This window comes from Mercenaria mercenaria, chromosome 5, assembly GCF_021730395.1.
Source record: "Mercenaria mercenaria strain notata chromosome 5, MADL_Memer_1, whole genome shotgun sequence".
NCBI lineage: Eukaryota > Metazoa > Mollusca > Bivalvia > Venerida > Veneridae > Mercenaria > Mercenaria mercenaria.
The window spans coordinates 75,953,981-75,973,938 of record NC_069365.1 but is presented as its reverse complement, the minus strand read 5'-3'; the positions used below and the strand labels follow the sequence as shown (position 1 = coordinate 75,973,938).

Here is a 19,958-nt window from a genome sequence, read left to right as displayed (position 1 = left end):
GAGCTATGTGTTCCTTAATTGTCCGTCTCCGTCCGTCATCGATTACAATTTCACTGTTAACACTCTAGAGGTTGCAACTCTAGTCAAATCGTAATGAAACTTTGTCAGAATGTTGTGTAGAAAACTTCGACAAAGTTTGACACTGGGCCACCTGTTGGTATAAATGAAATTTCAAATCAGTATCTTCATTGGTTACTGAAATGCACCCATTTTAATTTGAAACAAAGGGAGGTTATTTGACAAAAAATCAGTCCATAGTTATCTACCCTGATTGTCTCAGTCCAACTTATGACAATAATGAAAATTCAAATGAGTCCTATAAATACTTACTGAGATAAATACATTTTTTATTAAAATCAGGGGATGTAAGCATGTATTGGTACATGTATATGCATGTAGAAGAGTACAAACCTTTACAACAATATATTAGAAAAGTATCCATATTGATAAACGTTCAATCAAGAGTTATCTAACATGACTATTTCTTAACATGGAAGACATAAATAATGTTTCAAACCAATTTGATTAGAAGCTGCTAAGGTATATCCATTTACATAACAAGAGGACCATGATGGTCCTGAATCGCTCACCTGTCCCCACATGACCCAGTTTCGAACTGAGTATGACTTCGTTTTTTTTCTATTATTTGACATAGTGACCGAGTATTTGAGCTCATGTGACCCAGTTTTGAACTTGACCTAGATACCGAGATAAAAATTCTGACCAAGTTTCATGAAGATCCATTGAAAAATATGGCCTCTAGAGAGGTCACAAGGTTTTTCTATTATCTGACCTAATGACCTAGTTTTTGAAGGCACTTGACCCAGTTTCGAACTTGACCTAGATACCATCAAGGTGAACATTTTCACCAATTTTCATGAAGATCTCATGAAAAGTATGGCCTCTAGAGAGGTCACAAGGTTTTTCTATTAATTGACCTAAGGACCTAGTTTTTAAAGGCACGTGACCTAGTTTCGAACCTGACCTAGATATCATCAAGGTGAACATTCTGACCAATTTGCATGAAGATCTCATGAAAAGTATGGCCTCTAGAGAGGTCACAAGGTTTTTCTATTTTTAGACCTAATGACCTAGTTTTTGACCACACGTCATCCACTTTCAAACCTGGCCAAGATATCATCAAGGTGAACATTCTGACTAATTTTCATGAAGATCCATTAAAAAATAAGGCCTCTAGAGAGGTCACAAGGTTTTTCTATTTTTAGACCTAATGACCTAGTTTTTGACCGCATGTGACCCACTTTCGAACCTGACCTAGATATCATCAAAGTGAACATTCAGACCAACTTTCATGAAGATCCATGGAAAAATATGGCCTCTAGATAGGTCACAAGGTTTTTCTATTTTTAGACCTAATGACCTAGTTTTGGTTTTTCTATTTTTAGACCTAATGACCTAGTTTTGGACCGCACATGACCCAGTTTCGAACTTGACCTAGATATCATCAAGATGAACATTCTGACTAATTTTCATGAATATCCATTTTAAAAATATGGCCTCTAGGGAGGTCACAAGGTTTTTCTATTTTTAGACCTACTGACCTAGTTTTAGACCACACGTGATCTACTTTCGAACATGGCCTAGATGTCATCAAGATGAACATTCTGACCAATTTTCATGAAGATCCATTGAAAAATATGGCCTCTAGGGAGGTCACAAGGTTTTTCTATTTTTAGACCTACTGACCTAGTTTTTGACAACACGTGATCCACTTTCCAACATGGCCTAGATATTATCAAGATGAACATTCTGGCCAATTTTCATGAAGATCCATTGAAAAATATGGCCTCTAGGGAGGTCACAAGGTTTTTCTATTTTTAGACCTAATGACCTAGTTTTGGACCGCACGTGACCCAGTTTCGAACTTGACCTAGATATCATCAAGCTGAACATTCTGACCAATTTTCATGAAGATCCATTGAAAAAAATGGCCTCTAGAGAGGTCACAAGGTTTTTCTATTTTTAGGCCTACTGACCTAGTTTTGGACAGCACTTGACCCAGTTTCGAACTTGACCTAGATATCATCAAGATGAACATTGAGACCAACCTTCATACAGATCCCATGAAAAATATGGCCTTTAGAGAGGTCACAAGGTTTTTCTATTATTTGACCTACTGACCTACTTTTTGATGGCACGTTACCCAGTTTCGAACTTTACCTAGATATCATCAAGGTGAACATTCTGACTAACTTTCATGAAGATCCATTGAAAAATATGGCCTCTAGAGAGGTCAAAAGGTGTTTCTATTTTTAGACCTACTGACCTAGTTTTTGACCGCAGTTGACCCAGTTTCGAACTTGACCTAGATATCATCAAGATGAACATTCAGACCAACTTTCATAAAGATCTCATGAAAAATGTGACCTCTAGAGTGGTCACAAGCAAAAGTTTACGCATGTATGACGGACGCTGCGCGATCACAAAAGCTCACACTGTCACTTTGTGTCATGTGAGCTAAAAATAAAGAGAGGTAATTTGTCATAAATTCAGTCAATATGTATTCACACTGACTGGTCGAATCCATGTGATGGCATAAATGAAATTTCAGATCAGTATCTTCATTAGTTATGGGGATATACCCCATTTTAATTTGGAAATAAAGGGAAGTAAATTTGACATTAAATCAGTCCATAGTTATCTACCCTGATTGTCTCAGTCCAACTGATGATAATATTGAAATTTCAAATGAGTTCTATATGTTCTAACAGATATAAATCAATTTTGATTAAAATCAGGGGAGGTAATCAGATATAAAATAAGTGCATAGTGTCTAGGTCAACCTGATGACAAACATTTCAAAACCAGTACCATCAATAGTTGCAGAGATATAATCATTTTATGGGTAAGTGCTGACCTTGACCTCAATGTATGACCTGGACCTTCAAGCAACGGGAACCGATATCTTATCGTGATTTAAGTTGTGTGTATGATTTTCTAAAGTTGAATGCAAAATGCGTCATCTATCATTTTAGAAGGTAAAAATTAACATATTTTGGCACTTTTAATGTTCATTCAGGGGCCATAACTCTAGAACCTATGCTTGGATCTGACCGGTTAGGGTTAGGGTTAGAGTTATTTTGCAAGTTTGTATCATATCAAACCACAAATGAAATCTCTATATGACTGCAAAAGCCAAACTAGCAAAATTTGGCCCTTTAAGGGGCCATAACTCTGCAACCTATCATGGGATTTGGCCAGTTTTCAAAAGGAACCGAGATATTATGCCAATACAAGTTTTGTGCAAGTTTGATAAAAACTGATAGCAAGATGTAGTCTCTATTGTGTTCAAAAGCCAAAAATAGCAAATTTGACCATTAACGGGGCTATAACACTGGAACTCTTGATGGGATCTGGCCAGGTTTTGAAAGGAACTAAGACATTATGCCAATACAAGTTGTATGCAAGTCTGATTAAAGTTGATTGGAAAATGTGGTCTATATCATGTTCACAAGCAAAAAGTAGCAAATATTTGCCTTTTAAGGGGCCATAAATCTCTAACCCATGATGGGATCTGGCCAGTTTTCAAAAGGGACCGAGATGTTATGCCAATACAAGTTGTGTACAAGTTTGATTAGGCATCGCCACAGTCACAACTCAGTATCAGTTCATAGGCCGAGTATTTTTTGCACTAAAGCCTAAACAGCTGGTCAAATTATCATCAACATAGAAGCATATGATGATTTATAGTACATATGCCACTTGTAAAATGTTTGAGCCTCGTTTAGACCGAAAGTTTACCCCAAAATATTGAAATCTTACGTGCAGTCAAACTCCAATATAAAAAAATATTACAAAGACAAAATTTAGTTCATTTTAAAGTACAATATGTATACTGCAAACTCTTATGGATTTTTGTCGAAATTGTTCCTGGTTATTGCATTAGACACAAAAAGACAATCCCATGTATTTAATTTAAAATATTGTTTGTACATGCATTACTGACCACAGCTAGCTAGGTAAACCTATACACAATCCTATAATATCACCTGTTTATATACATGTGAATTATGTGTGAACAGATAACACAAATTGGATAAAATGATGATGTTGGGATTTTTGTGTATAATTCAGTAATCAGGTAAAATTTCAAAATAATTTCTTAAGACTTTTTTCTTCACAGTCTGTTTTACAACTGGCTGTAATCATCTTTTAAATGTATTGAATATATATTGAGTTTGACTGCACGTAAAATTGCAAAATTTTGTCATTTTGGCAAGAGAAAAATATCGAGTAAAGGCATAATAAAGGTAGTGAAATGCACATCCTTTTACTTGCATATGTTCACATAGATATTTAAAACATAATTATGACAAAATTATTGACTTTATTGTTACCTCTTAGTCATCTTTTATTTTTATGAAAATTTGCATGTAAAATTTTGAGTCAAATGGCCGCCACTGTGGGCGATGCCTTGAAGTTGATTGCAAAATGTGGTCTCTATCATGTTCACAAGCCAAAAATAGCAAATTTTGGCCCTTTAAGGGGCAATAAATCTAGAACCCATGATCGGGTCTGGCCAGTTTGTGAAAGGATCCGAGATATTATGCAAATACAAGTTGTGTGAAAGTTTGATAAAAATTGCTTGCAAAATGTTCTCTATCGTGTTCACAAGAAATTGTGAACGGACGGACGACGGACGAAGGGCGATCACAAAAGCTCACCCTGTCACTACGTGACAGGTGAGCTTACAAAATCCATACAAATACACACAACATCAGATTAGGTAATGTGAAAAATGAGTCAATGAAGACCTTATAATCATGATTACTGCGTGTATGTTTGATTTTCTAATTACTGACATTTAAACCTTATCTTATAATTATTGTTTCGTACATATTGCTTTAAAAGAAGAGTGCTAGAAATTGTCACAATATACACATGTCATAGCAAATTTCTTTACACTAGCACCTGTATTTGCATATGGACTTTTTTTGGCCAATTATAAAAAAAATATAAGTAATTTATAGAAACAACAAAGGGAATTAATCGTAAAAAATAATTCTATATAATATAAGTCCACACAAAACTCCTTACCAGGCAGAGATAGGTCAAAATACACACAAAAATTGGATATAATATGCATGTTGTATCACAGAAAAGTGGTCTCGATTTTTCCCTAAGACCAGTAATAGAAAAGTTACAATATAAGCTATTTATCATGTTTATAGTAAAACAAAGGAAATAACTTCTAAAAACGAGTGCCTCATGGTGGTGAACATTTGTGCCAAGTTTCATTAAAATGCCTCCTTGCGTGAAGATGAAATGCTCCGGAAAAAGTAATTCTTGAATTTAACATTTGACCTCAAAGTGTGATCTTCACCTTAGACCTAGAGAACTGGTTCTTGCGGATGACACTCCGTCTCACGGTGGTGACCTTTTTTGTAAAGTTACATCAAAATCCCTCCATGCATGAGGAAGAAATGCTCCGGACAAAATCATTCTTGTATCTGATCTTTGGTCTCTAAGTATGACCTTGACCTTTGACCCAAGGACCTGGTTCTTGTGCATGACATTAAGTCTCATGGTGGTGAATATTTGTGCAAAGTAACATCAAAATCACTCTTGAGTCCATGTATGAAGAAGCTGCGGACAAAATAATTCTTGAATTTGACCTCTAAGTGTTACCTTGACCTTAGGCCTAAGGACCTGGTTCTTGTGCTTGACATTCCATCTCATGATAGTGAACATTTATGCCAAGTTACATCGAAATCCCAACATGCATGAAAAAGAAATGCTCCGGACAAAGTTTGTGAACGTCACCCACCCACCCGCCAAACAGGCATATAAAAATGATTACAGGGTTATGGTATTACGTAAGATGAAGCAAAAGCAAAATCTAAAGTCTGCTCATCATTTGTACTGGTTCATTGTACTGTAAATTAAACGAATATGGAAAGAAATTTTTTAGTTTATCTAATACTGTTAAGCACACATCACAACAAGAGAGTCCAAGATGGTCCTAGGTCTCTCACCTGAGTAACACGTACATCATAACAGTGTAAACATGTTTTACCTAATAATTTCATGGAGACAAATATTCTGACCAATTTTCAGTAAGAACGTGGCCCCCTGTTAACAAGCATTTATTCTGATTTGATCTAGTGGCCTAGTTTTTTACCCCACATGACCCAGATTCGAACTTGTCCAAAATTTCATGAAAACAAACATTCTGACAAAGTTTTGGGAAGACTGGAGCAAAAAAGTGGCCTCTAGAGTGTATATAAGATTTTCCTTTTATTTGACCTACTGATCTAGTTTTTGACCCCAGTTTTTGAAATCATCCAAGACTTCATGATAACATTCTGACCAAGCTTTATAAAGATAGAATCGAAAATCTGCCCCCTAGGCTGTTAACAAGCTTATTCTTTGATTTGACCTGGTGACCTACTTTTTGATCCCACATGACCCAAAGAAAAAAACATCCGATATTTCGTGCATGCAAACATTCTCATCTGACCCGTGCAGAAATATTTTCCTGTTCTCAGGAAATCCCAGGATTATCCTGGGATTCTTTTAGTAAGGCAGCACGGAAGTCCTGAAGACGGGACTTTAACACTAAAAGACAGGACTTTTGATAAAAAAATTAATATTTCTGCTATGACAGGTTGTATTTCTGGGATTTCCTGAAGACAGGAAAATTGTCCTGGGATATCCTGACTTCAAGAAGTCCTGGGATTTCCTGAGAACAGGACAATATTATACTTTTATGTCCTGTCTTCAGGAAATCTCAGGACATTCCTGGGATTTTCAGGAAAGCGATAGCAGGATTTGAATTCTCAGATGTCCTGTTTTTTTTACTGTTCATAAGAAAATCCTGGGATTATTCCATTCCCATTTAACGGCGTGAAAAGTCCCAGGACTATCCCAGGAATTCCTGAGATATTTTAAGGACATTATCCCAGGATAGGCCTGGGACTTCCTGGGATAATCCCAGGATTTCCTGTTCTATTTTCGCACGGGCAAGTTTTTCCTTTGATTTGACCAGGTGACCTAATTTTTGACCCCATATAACCCAGTTTCGAACTCGACCTAGGAATCATCAAGATAAACATTCTGACCAAGTTTCATGAGGTAAAGTCATAAATGTGGCCTCAAGAGTGTTAACATACTTTTCCTTTGATTTGACCATGTGACCTAATTTTTGACCCCATATGACCCAGTTTTAGATTTTGCCTAGAAATCATCAAGATAAATATTTTGACAAAGTTTCATGAAGATAGGGTCATAAATGTGGCTTCTAGGTTGTAAACAAGCTTTTCCTTTGATTTGACTGGATGACATAGTTTTTTACCCGACATGACCTAGTTTCGATCCAGACCTAGAGATCAACATGTGATCAACAAGATAATCATTCTGTGCAGGTTTGTATCAAATATAAGCATAAATGAAACCTCTAGTCTATATGGCTGAAAGGGACAGAAATGAAATTTTTGCCCCTTTCAGGCACAATAACTCTAGAACCCACGATTGAATCTAGCCAGTTTTCGAAAGGAACCGAGATCTTATTGCGACTTAAGTTGTGTGTAAGTGTAGATAATCTCAAATATAAAATAGCACTTCAATCGTGTTCACAAGGTAAAAATTAACAAATTTTGCCTCTTTCAGGGGTCAATCAGGGGCTGTAACTCTGGAACCTATGATTGGATCTGACACGTTCATCATGGAATTTAAGATTTATTGTTGTTGAAGATATTTTGCAAGTTTGTATCAAATCAAACCATAAATGAATTCTCTATATGGCCGAAAATACAAAATAGCAAATCTGTCCCTTTAAGGGGACATAGGTCTGTAACCTGTGATGGGATCTGGCCAGGTTTTGAAAGGAACCGATATATTATGCCAATACAAGTTGTGTACAAGTTTGATTAAAGTCGATTGCAAAATGTGGTCTCTTATCGTGTTCACAAGCCAAAAATAGAAAATGTTGGCCCTTTAAGGGGACACTACTCTATACCCATGATGGGATCTGGTCAGTTTTCGAAAGGAACCAAGATAATATGCCAATAGAAGTTGTGTGCGAGTTTGATTAAAGTTAATTGCAGAATGTTGTCTCTATCGTGTTCACAAGTAAAAAATATCAAATTTTGGCCTATTGGAACCCATGATGGGATCTGGCCAGTTTTCCAAAGGAACCAAGATATTATGCCAATACGTGTGTGCAAGTTTGATTGAAGTTGATTCCAAAATTTGGACTCTGTGTTCACAAGAAATTGTGGACGGATGACGGACGATCACAAAAGCTCACCGTCACTACATGACCATGACAGATGAGCTAAAAATTAGGAAACATACAATTACTTTCCATATCAGTACTCATTACTGTACATGTTGGCTTACACAAAATATAGGACACAATAAATTGTATTCCTCTTATTACGGTGGCAAAGAGGGACATATAAGATATACTTTCTTTAGTGTGCGAAAGCATTAGTCAACTGCGTGCATCAGTGGTAGCCTTTATGCATGTACCCAATACCGCCTACCAGAGAGCACCTGCTCACTCTTTCACACGCTTTAGTCTTTTCAGCATTTGCTATCGCGTGCACACATGGTAGAACTAAAACATGTGCATGAGAGAATATCAGTTCGTTACAAGGGCCCATGCCATAGCTTTTTGAAGTATATTTTCATTTTCCCTTCTTTGCCTAGACAACTAAGTACTTTTTGCTCTGCCATGTGATGTCACAGTGCACAAAGCTCATAAATATTGGCCACTTTATAAGGACTCAATTTACCTTTCCTATTTCCTTGAATTTGTTATGAGCCACAATTTGACCATGGTATCATGGTACAATAATTATAAGCAGATTACAAATACAAAATTGACAATGGGATAATGACAGGACAATCTAAGCATTATAATAATGTTAACATGAAAAATCACAAATATTGCATTTCAAAAGTTTCTCTCTGGTATGTTTTAGCATATGTCTCCAGATTGCCACTATGATTACATGCTTAGTCATAAACATGACATTTGGGGCGTTTCTTCTCTGTATGTGTTGTCATATGTATCTTCAGCTGGCTGCTACGAACACATGCATAATCACAAACATCACAGGTGAAGCGTTTCTCTCCTGTATGTTTTGTCATATGTATCTTCATATAGCAACTACTGTTACATTTATACAGACAAACATCACATTTAAAGCGTTTCTCTCCTGTATGTATTCTCATATGTCTCTTTAATGCACTACTTTGATAACATGCATAAGCACAAACACTGCATTTGAAGCATTTGTCTTTTGTATTTGTCATCTTATGTATTAACATATGCCTCTTCAAATTACCGCTATAATTACCTGCATAATCACAATAATCACACTTAAAAAGTTTTACTCCTGTGTGTCTTGCAGTATGTGACTTTAAATCACATCTATAATTACTTGCATAATCACAATAATCACACTTGAATCGTTTCTCTCCTGTGTGCTTTAATATATGTCTTTCAAAGTCCCTGCCTTGATAACATACATAATCACAAACATCACATTTGAAGCATTTCCCTCCTGTATGTAAAGATACAAGATCCATCAGATGACTTTTATCATTACTTGCATAATCGCAATAATCACACTTAAAGTGTTTCTCTCCTGTGTGTATTGCCATATGTCTGTTTAAATTACATCTATAATTAGATTCAAACTGACAAACATCACATTTAAAGCGTTTATCGCCTGTATGTATTAACATATGTCCCTTTAAATCACTGCCTTTAAAACATGCATAATTGCAATAATCACACTTGAAGTGTTTCTTGTCTGTATGTTTTAGCATATGTACCTTCAAATCTCTGCTGTTAATACCCGCATAATCGCAAAAATCACACTTAAATCGTTTCCCTCCTGTGTGTATGGCCATATGTCTTTTTAAATTACATTTATTATTACATTTAAACTGACATGCATCACATTTGAAGCATTTCTCCCCTGTATGTATTAACATATGTACCTTTAAATCATTGCCTTGATAACATGCATAATCGCAATAACCACAATTGAAGCGTTTTTCGCTTGTATGTTTTAGCATATGCATCTTCAAATTTCTGCTATTAGTTCCTGCATAATCACAAACATTACATTTAAAGTGCTTATCCTCTGTATGTGTTTCCATGGTCTTTATAAAACTCATTGCTTTGGTAATATATATCCCTCAAAAATCAAAACTCGTGAATGTATTATCAGATGTTCACTCACATTGAGGCTCCTATTTCCCTTAAGTAATATCATACATTTCAAGTAGTCCTTCCCTTTAAATCTCACTTGTGTTTCGTAGCATTACTGTTCTTGACAATACTATAAGTTCGTTACATTTGTATATTAAGTTCTATTATGCTGTCTTTGACATGACTGTCCGTATCATACTGTGCTTGTTACTCAGCTTTGTCCCAACTTCTTCTACTGCTGGCTGATAAACATGTTGGCTTGCTTTCATGAAATAACTTCATAGATCTACAAAAGAAAGTATGTCACAGAAAATAATATAATATTTCATACCAATTACAAATTGGAAAAATATTTGCTCATCATGCAGGAAAAATGTAGCTTCCTACACAAAGTACTTGGAGTCCTTTACACACTGTCAGATAAATTAACTGAAAATTGTGTTGAGAGATCTAAAGATCTTTGTGTACAGATATAATTGTTTATAAACACAAAATTATAAAACAAGTGAAGGAAGAATTATGGTACAGGTCTAAATTGTCTCAACTGCAACACACACAACGTAAAGAGACATTTGGGCATTGACCACACATGGAAATTGCCCCATTCAGGTAACATTTTTACTTAATAATATGGTATTTTTATTATTTGGATGACTTTAAATATCATAAATACCACAGAAGACAAAAAAATGACCGCTTTCTTCGATGCAAAACGTCTGCCAGAAATTCTCAATAATTTTCTCCAGCACTCTTTCCAAACTTTTTTTCTAGTAAAATGTGTTGGTAACGTTCACACATGGATTTGGGTGAAGTGTTCGAAGAAAGTAATGAGACTGCATGGTAGATGCTAATATTGTGTCGAAAACACTTGTTTTTCTGTCTTCGAAGGTTTTTATCTTTAAAAAGTTATTAAAATCCTCTAAGTAACAATAACTATTATAAGCAACAAGAGCTGTCTGTTGACAGCGCACTCAACTATTCGAGACTTGATGAAAGTAGTGGATCAAAATATTACCAGAGATTTTCAGACAAAAGACAATAAGAGGCCCAAATGCACCTATGTTGCTCACCTGAAGAGAACATTAACCATCAGACCCTATAAGGGGCGATACACCCAAAACTGATCGAATTTATAAGAGGATTATATTACGGCCACAGACCATGTTTGATGAAGATCCACTGAGTGGTTCACAATAAGAAGTCATTGAAATGTGTTTTTACTTTTAGCCCTAGCAACTCCTAAGTGTCCAAACTGCCCCCCCATTTGAACAATTTTGAGAGAGGAGCTTACAATGATCATACAAACCAAGTCTGATAAAAATCCTTCTTGCTATTCGTTAGAAGTTATTTAAATGTATTTCTAGTTTTAGCTCTAATACCCCAGAATAGGGCAGTATGTCCCCAATTGAAAAACTTTGGTAAAGGGCCTTATTATAATGCTCCAAATCAAGTTTGATGAAATTCCATCATGCAGTTCATGAGAAGAAGTCTTTTGAAGGCATTTACATTTTTGTTCTAGTGGCCCCTAAAAGGGAGACTGGCTGCCCCCCATTTGTTTCAATTTGAGAGAGGACCTTATGTTGCTACAGACCAAATTTTATGAAGATCCGTCAAGCGGTTCATGAGTAAGAGTATATTATAGTATTTCCTAATTTAGTTCTAGTGGCCCTTAATGGGGAGGGGCCAAGTGACCCCAATTGAATAAAATTGGGAGGGGACCTTATAATAATGATATAAAACCAACTTGAAGATCCTTGTAGCAATTCATGAGAAGAAGTTGTTTAAAGTATTTCTAATTTTGACTCAAGCGGCCCCTAAAACAGGCTAAGTGCTCCCATCTGAATAAAATTGGGAGAGGACCTTATAATGATGCTACAGATTAAATTTTATAAAGATCCATTAAGTGGTTCATGAGAGGAAGTCTTTTAAAGCATTTATATCTTTAGTTCGAGTGGCCCCTAAAATGGCTCATTAGTGCCCCCATTTGAACAAATTTAAGAGCGGACCTTATAATGATGCTATATATTAACAAATCTGACGATGATCGAGTTAGTGGTTCATGAGATGTCCCGGCTGTACATTTTCCAGGTTCACCCTGGAAATGATGCTGGAAATACCTGGTATTACATGGTAATCCATGGAAATCCCTGGTAAATGATGACTTTTCCATATTCTGTTACATTAAATGTGGTATAATTTCCATGTAATGCGGAATTTTATTTCCAGCCTTTTCCAGCATAGGCTGGTCTATGATGGAAAGAGGCTGGACAACAGAGGTAAAAGGCTGGAAACCTCTGGAAATGATTCCATGGCAACATGGAAAGTGGAACTTAGTAATTTTTAAAGGCTGGAAAAATATGGAAAAACTTTGAAATTTTTACATACCACCATGGAAAGAACTTAGTTATTTTTTAATCAAAATAACTGAGGAATAAAATTTAAAATGCTTCTTTTCAGTCCAGGGTGGTAAAGGCTGATCATGACTATTGCAAGCTTGCAGAAAGCTTACGCAAGCTTGCGTGTATTAACATACAGAATTCTGCAAGCTTGCGATTGTTGCAAGCTTGCGCAAGCTTTTTCTGTTAAAGCTGGACTTAGAAAATTTCTTGCCAGTTGTAAGGTGGGAAGCAGTAAAAAATTCTAAGTTGAGAAATGGAAAAAATTTATAAGAATCATTATTTGATGATTTATTTTTATTTTAACATATTGGTATTCAAATTAAATGACATGAAACAGAAGAATCTAAATATCAGGTAAACATTTATTTTTTCTATATATGTCTATATAAGGGCATGTCACACGAAATACCAAAACTATCAATTTGTCTGTAGCATGCACAATATAAATAAGACAATAAAATATGACAAAAAATATCTTTAACACTTTTTTATACATTTTATGTTGAGAATGTCTGAATTGATCATACAGAGAAAACTGTACAAGTGTACATGTAAGTATATAAGTCATATGGAATAATATATGATATACAGGTGATATTCTCTTAACTTTTACTCAGTAGCAAAGCTGCCATTTTTAGAGGATTGGGTTAGTTATATATATAATCTGACAATTTTTTTTCCAAATTTTTCTGTCCAGAAAGAGGAAATCAGCTGAAAAAGGAAAGATCACATCCTTGAAATTTTAAACTAATATTAAATATTTAGAAACTCATAACAAGAGATTAACCAATGAAAATAAAGTCAGGGAACTACTTCTGGGGGCTGTACATGTACCACAAAAAGTAATCCATAGTTTTTTTCTGTTTTGTATCAGAGTAATCTTCAAAATTTATGAGTATGTGATTGAATGGAATAAAATCTTCCTCTAGTACAAAAATATTTTAACATCATAGATGTATCAATTACCTTCATTAGCTGACTGTAAATGGTCACATTTGCCCAAGAATATCAAAATTTCAATATCTACATCAGGAAGTTCTTTGACAGAGAGCAGAATAGAGTAAATATATGGGAGAGTGTTTCCCTAAATATTTTACTATGTGCAGCTTATTTCATCTTGGAAGTTAACAATAATTAACAGAATGCACCAGGTGAGTTCATAAAATTTATTTATTTTCAAACAGTAATCTAGATTACCTTTAACAATGTCAAAACTAGAACAATGGATTCTATTTCTAACAGGAAGCAGGTGGTTATGTTTTCACCGTGTAATGCAACAAATGACTTTTACTTCATGTCATTTTGTTCCACTGCAACTATTATGCAGCTGCAATTTCTAATTTATCATGCTTTTAATTTATAAGAAGGAAAATTGGATATTCTTTTTAAATGAAAATATCAAATGGAGCAAAAAAAAAAAAAAAAAAACAAGAGGACCATGATGGTCCTGAATTGCTCACCTGTCCCCACATGAACTGAGTATGACGTCGTTTTTTCTATTATTTGACATAGTGACCTAGATTTTGAGCTCATGTGACCTAGTTCTGAACTTGACCTAGATATCATCAAGATAAAAATTCTGACCAATTTTCATGAAGATCCATTGAAAAATATGGCCTCTAGAGAGGTCACAAGGTTTTGCTATTATTTTACATAATGACCTAGTTTTTAAAGGCATGTGACCCAGTTTTCTACTTGACCTAGATATCATCAAGGTGAACATTCTCACCAATTTTCATGAAGATCTCATGAAAAATATGGCCTCTAGAGTGGTCACAAGGTTTTTCTATTATTTGACCTACTGACCTAGTTTTTGATCGTATGTGACCCAGTTTCAAACTTGACCTAGATATTATCAAGAAGTACAACCTGACCAATTTTCATGCAGATCCCATGAAAAATCTGACCTCTAGAGAGGTCACAAGGTTTTTCTATTATTTGACCTACTGACCTAGTTTTGGACTGGACGTGACCCAGTTTCGAACGTGACATAGGTGTCATCAAGGTGAACATTCTGACCAATTTTCATGCAGATCCCATGAAAAATATGACCTCTAGAGAGGTCACAAGGATTTTCTATTATTTGACCTACTGACCTAGTTTTTGCCCGCAGTTGACCCAGTTTCGAACTTGACCTAGATATCATCAAGATAAACATTCTGATCAATTTTCATGCAGATCCCATGAAAAATACGGCCTCTACAGAGGTCACAATGTTTTTCTATTATTTGACCTACTGACCTAGTTTTTGACCGCAGTTGACCCAGTTTCAAACTTGACCTAGATATCTTCAAGGTTAACATTCTCACCAATTTTCATGAAGATCCATTGAAAAATATGGCCTCTACAGAGGTCACAATGTTTTTCTATTTTTAGACCTACTGACCTAGTTTTTGACCGCACGTGACCCAGTTTCGAACTTGACCTAGATGTCATCAAGGTGAACATTCTGACCAACTTTCATAAAGATCCCATGAAAAATGTGACCTCTAGAGTGGTCACAAGCAAAAGTTTACGCACGCACGCACGGACGGACGCACGCACGCACGGACGACGGACGCTGCGCGATCACAAAAGCTCACCTTGTCACTATGTGACAGGTGAGCTAAAAACGGCCAGTAGAGTTATCTCCACAGGTGGCACTACTGAGTAAACAATGCTACCAGTCTGCTGACTACAATATTACACAGTATATTCAGGGAATATTTGGTTTAAATCAATGCTTTTAACCTGTTATTATATGAAAATTATTTTTTAACAGGAAGAAATGTTTATGGATAATTTAGTTATTATTATAGATCATTATACCCTTTATTGAAACAGCAGAACATTATATCGAAAATTTAGCAAAAATACACATATTAAGCAGCTTTTTGTTATTTATAGGTACTTTTATTGTAACTTCTTCTTTTGTTAATTCTGATATCTTTAACTACATTTATCACTTAGTCTAATTCTTTTCAATATTAATATGATTTTCAAATTTTCAACAACAAAAAAGTAGCATCTTTAATAATGGGAATTGCATGTCTAGTCCAAGTCTATTATAACTTTTTAGAATTTTTATTTTTAGAATTGTGATTAGAGCCAGTCTATAATTATCTAAGGTCCAATATCATATGATAATATTAAAATCTGTAAATTAGACTGGCATTTGTCACAATAACATAAATTTTTCAAAATCACATTTTTTTTCAATTTTGTGACAAGATCTTTATTATCAGTCTTGCGGCTAGTCTAGCCTAGTCCACCTACTTATGATAGTCTTTGTCTAATATTTACCCATTTCAACAAAATAAACTGGAATGTACAAGTAAATAAAATTTCTATGTTCAAGGTTAAATGTAAAGATTTAGGTTTGCCCTTTAGGAGTCTTACAGAATATTGACATATATTATATTTGCAATGTTCGGGAAGATTATTTGAGCCTATCATACTTTAACTTATGGAAAAATATATCAAACTTTCCATGACATTGAATGAAAGGCTAATACATATACACATCATTTTTATTACAAAATTTGCAAAGGCATATTTTATTTACTTTCAAGTAACTTTTTTTTATTACGAGATGCAGTGAGTAATGCATATATTATTCATAATTTGTAATTTTAAATGTGTGGCAAAATTTAAAAATCGTTTTACATAATCTTATGCAAAATTTGTTTAATGAGCAGTTATTTATACTTGTATTATAACAGCTTTTACATATTGTTACATGCTAAATTACATAATATATAAATAACTTCTCCAACTACTATGAAGCAAAAAAAAAGTAGAAACAGTACTGTCAACTGATGAATGCATCAGAGACATTTTTTGGCCTCATTATTCATCACAATGTACAGTTTCAATTTTAGATCATTATACCCAATAATAAACTATGAAAAAATTATGGACATCTAAGTGTTAAATTAAATCTATTTTTCAGGTATAGCATCATATGTGTATATAAAGTATCAGCACACATGAATGAGTTGAGACATGTTTAGTGACCCAATGTATTGTGTTCAAAGGCTCCATCCAACAGTTCAAAGACATGTAAGTATACTGGCATTATAACTATATTACTATAGTAATATACCAGTACACACACTACCATAGTTCTAGGTCAATTGACAATTTTCCCCAAACATGACTGAATGTATCAACCGATTTCCAGCAGGACCCATAGCAGGTTTTATAATTATCCCCCTTGTATCAAGTCCAGACCAATATTATTATATATAATATCTGTCTGCCTTCATTGGAACCTTATTCTACCAACATTTGAAATCAAACTGAGAAATAAAGCTTCGTGAAAATGCAACAAGTAATGTTACTACTTGCTTAAATCTGCAGTGTTGCCTGTATCATAAAGATGCACTAACTTTGAATACCATGTAAGATATTAATTTTATTTTGAAACTATGAACTATGGACAATACTAATGAAGAAACTGCTTTAATGGTTTAATATCTAGTGATTCATTATTTCAACAGGTCATAGCAGTGGAGCAAATGGTGGCAAATGATGGCTTTGTGGTGGTTAGTGAAAAACTGTGGCAATCTACATTGGTGGTGGCAAACACTGACAGAAAATTTCTGGACCAGCAGTGACATTAAGTTGAAAATAATGACATATTTTACACTGTACTGAAGATGTAATTGCGAAAATTATTCAAGAAATAATATATATCTCATTCAGTGATTTGTCGCTGAATAAATCATTGTTTGGAGTTCAGATGCGAAGGAATTATATCACGAGGGCGCAACATTACTGAAAGGATTTTCTTCAAACTTTAACAAGTGAACAATCTTGACAGGTAGATACAACTACAATTACATTGCATCCAAAATCAGTGGCACAGAAACCAGTAGGGGACTATGTATTGCCTTGCAATACTTCAGCACCTTGTTGTTTTATATGTGTAACCTGTAAATGATTATTGGTGTGTTTTATAAAGTTAAGAAGTCCTAGATGAAATTTTTAGTTTTTAATTTTAGCCTCACCTATGGACATGCACTGCTTAGGGGAGCTCATTTGTGATCATCCTTTGTCCAAGACCGTGAATCAAACCTACAACCTGATGCACACAGCATTTTCATTTAGGATATAATCATATGGGGTATAACTTTTTGCTATTTCAGGGCCCTTAGAACTAGGCTGGAATATTTTCCAGGTTATACCAGGCTCATTTTCCAGCATTCCCTGGAAAATTTACCATGGTAAAACCTGGAACATTTTCCAGCCAAATCCAGGCTATGCTGGAAAATGTTCCAGGCTTTTCCAGACTTTGGTTAAAAAACAGTCCGAATACTCCAGGTTCATGGAAAAACAGGAATTTTATTCCTGGCAGCCTGGAAGATGTTCCAGATTTTACCATGGTATATTTTCCAGGGATGCTGGTATATCATGGTACATATTCCGGCCTTGGCTTTTTCAAATTTTCCGCACTGATAATTTGGTTAGGAGGGAAAAGGCTGGAAACTTAGTCCGAATACTCCAGGCTTTTTTTTTCCCATGGAATTCCATGGTAAACCCTGGAACTATTTCACCCGGGGTAGCCTTTTAAAGACATTCCTATTTTTAGTTCTAGTGGGCTAAAAAAGGGGCCAACTGCCTCCATTTGAAAAAAAAAATGGGAGAGGACCTTACAATTTTATGCTACACTACAAACTAACTTTGACAAAGATCATTCTAGCGTTTCAGGAGTAGGCGTTGTTAAAATGTATTTCTACTTATTGGCTCTAGCAGCCCCTACAAAGGGCCAGGTACTCCCATTTGAAAACAAGAGGGCCATGATGGCCCTATACATCGCTCACCAGAGTTGATCTGGCTTACTGACCTAGTTTTTGACCCCACATGACCAAGAGTTGAACTTGACCTAAAGATCATCAAGACAAACATTCTGACTAAGTTTCATAAAGATTTGGTTACAACTGTGGCCTCTAGAGTGTTCACAAGCTTTTCCTTTGATTTGAACAGTGACCTAGTTTTTTACCCAACATGACCAAGATTCGAACTTGACCTATAGATTATCAAAACAAACATTCTGACTAATTCTCGTGAGTTTCAATCTTAAATTGTGGTCTCTAGAGTGTTGAAAAGATTTTCCTCTGATCTGGCCTAGTGACCTAGTTTTTGACCCTACATGACCCAGATTCGAACTTGACCTAGAAATGATTAAGACAAACATTCTGACCCAATTTCAAAAAGATTGAGCCACAAATGTGGCCTCTAAAGTGTTCATAAGCTTTTCCTTTGATTTGACCAGGTGACCTAGTTTTTGATCCCACATGACCCAGTTTCGAACTTGACCTAGAAATCATCAAGACAAACATTCTGACCAAGTTTCTTAAATATTAGGTCACAAATGTGGTCTCTAAAGTGTTCACAAACTTTTTCTTTGATCTGACATACTGACCTAGTTTTTGATCCCATATGACCCAGTTTCAAACTTGACCTAGAAATCATCAAGACAAACATTCTGACCAAGTTTCATAAAGATTGGGTCAAAAATGTGGTCTTTAGAGTGTTCACAAGCTTTTCCTTTGATCTGACCTACTGACCTAGTTTTTCACCCCACATGACCCTGTTTCAAACTTGACCTAGAGATCATCACGACTAACATTCTGACCAAGTTTCATAAAGATTGGATCACAAATGTAGCCTCTAGAGTGTTCACAAGGCAAATGTTGACGCACGACGGACGCCGGACGATGCACGATTGACGCCGGACAATGACCAGTCACAATAGCTCACTTTGAGCACTTTGTGCTCTGGTGAGCTAAAAACTTGTGAAAGGACCGTATAATGATGCTACATACAAGTTTAATGAACTACCCCCATTTTAACAAATATGGGAGAGAACCTTAATTATAATGATCCTACAGATTAAGATTGATGAAAATCTTTCATGTGGTTCATGAGAAAAGGTCATTTAAAGGTATTTTTAGTTTTGGTTGTAGCGGCCCCTAAAATGGGCCCGAGTGTCCCCATTTAATAAACATGTGACAGGACCTTATAATGATGCTACAGACGGAATTTGACGAGGATAATGTACATCAAGCGGTTCAAGAGAAGATTTTTGAAGAACTTTCTATTTTTAGCTCTGGCCGACTCTAAAAGGGCCTATGGTGAACCATTTGAACAAATTTAATAGAGGTCAATGCCAGAATGCTACTAACCAAGTTTGGTATAATTCTGATCAGTAGTTTCTGAGCAGAAGATGTTTAAGTGAAAATGTGGACGACGGACGCCTGACCATCCACCTATACTAATAGCTCACCTTTGGTGGCAATTTTTTCCTAGGTCAGGGGCCTTAACTCCTACAATACTGAATGAATCCGGACGCGAAACCCCAGGTGCACAACAGCACATGCTGACCA

The 19,958-nt window shown here is 35.4% G+C and overlaps 1 protein-coding gene and 1 long non-coding RNA gene across 2 annotated transcripts; one reads left to right on the top strand and one right to left on the bottom strand.

Moving 5' to 3' along the window:
- Positions 1–206: 206 nt before the first annotated feature.
- Positions 207–10,460, bottom strand: LOC123557657 (zinc finger protein 226-like). Its single transcript, XM_053544016.1, has one exon. The coding sequence runs from the start codon at positions 10,153–10,155 to the stop codon at positions 8,983–8,985; it is 1,173 nt and encodes a 390-aa protein (XP_053399991.1). The 5' UTR covers positions 10,156–10,460; the 3' UTR covers positions 207–8,982.
- A 3,157-nt stretch (positions 10,461–13,617) lies between these two features.
- Positions 13,618–17,990, top strand: LOC123554772 (uncharacterized). The gene is made up of 3 exons (XR_008371197.1): positions 13,618–13,739; positions 16,520–16,629; positions 17,070–17,990. It is a non-coding gene; the product is annotated as an uncharacterized LOC123554772 (long non-coding RNA).
- Positions 17,991–19,958: the final 1,968 nt, after the last annotated feature.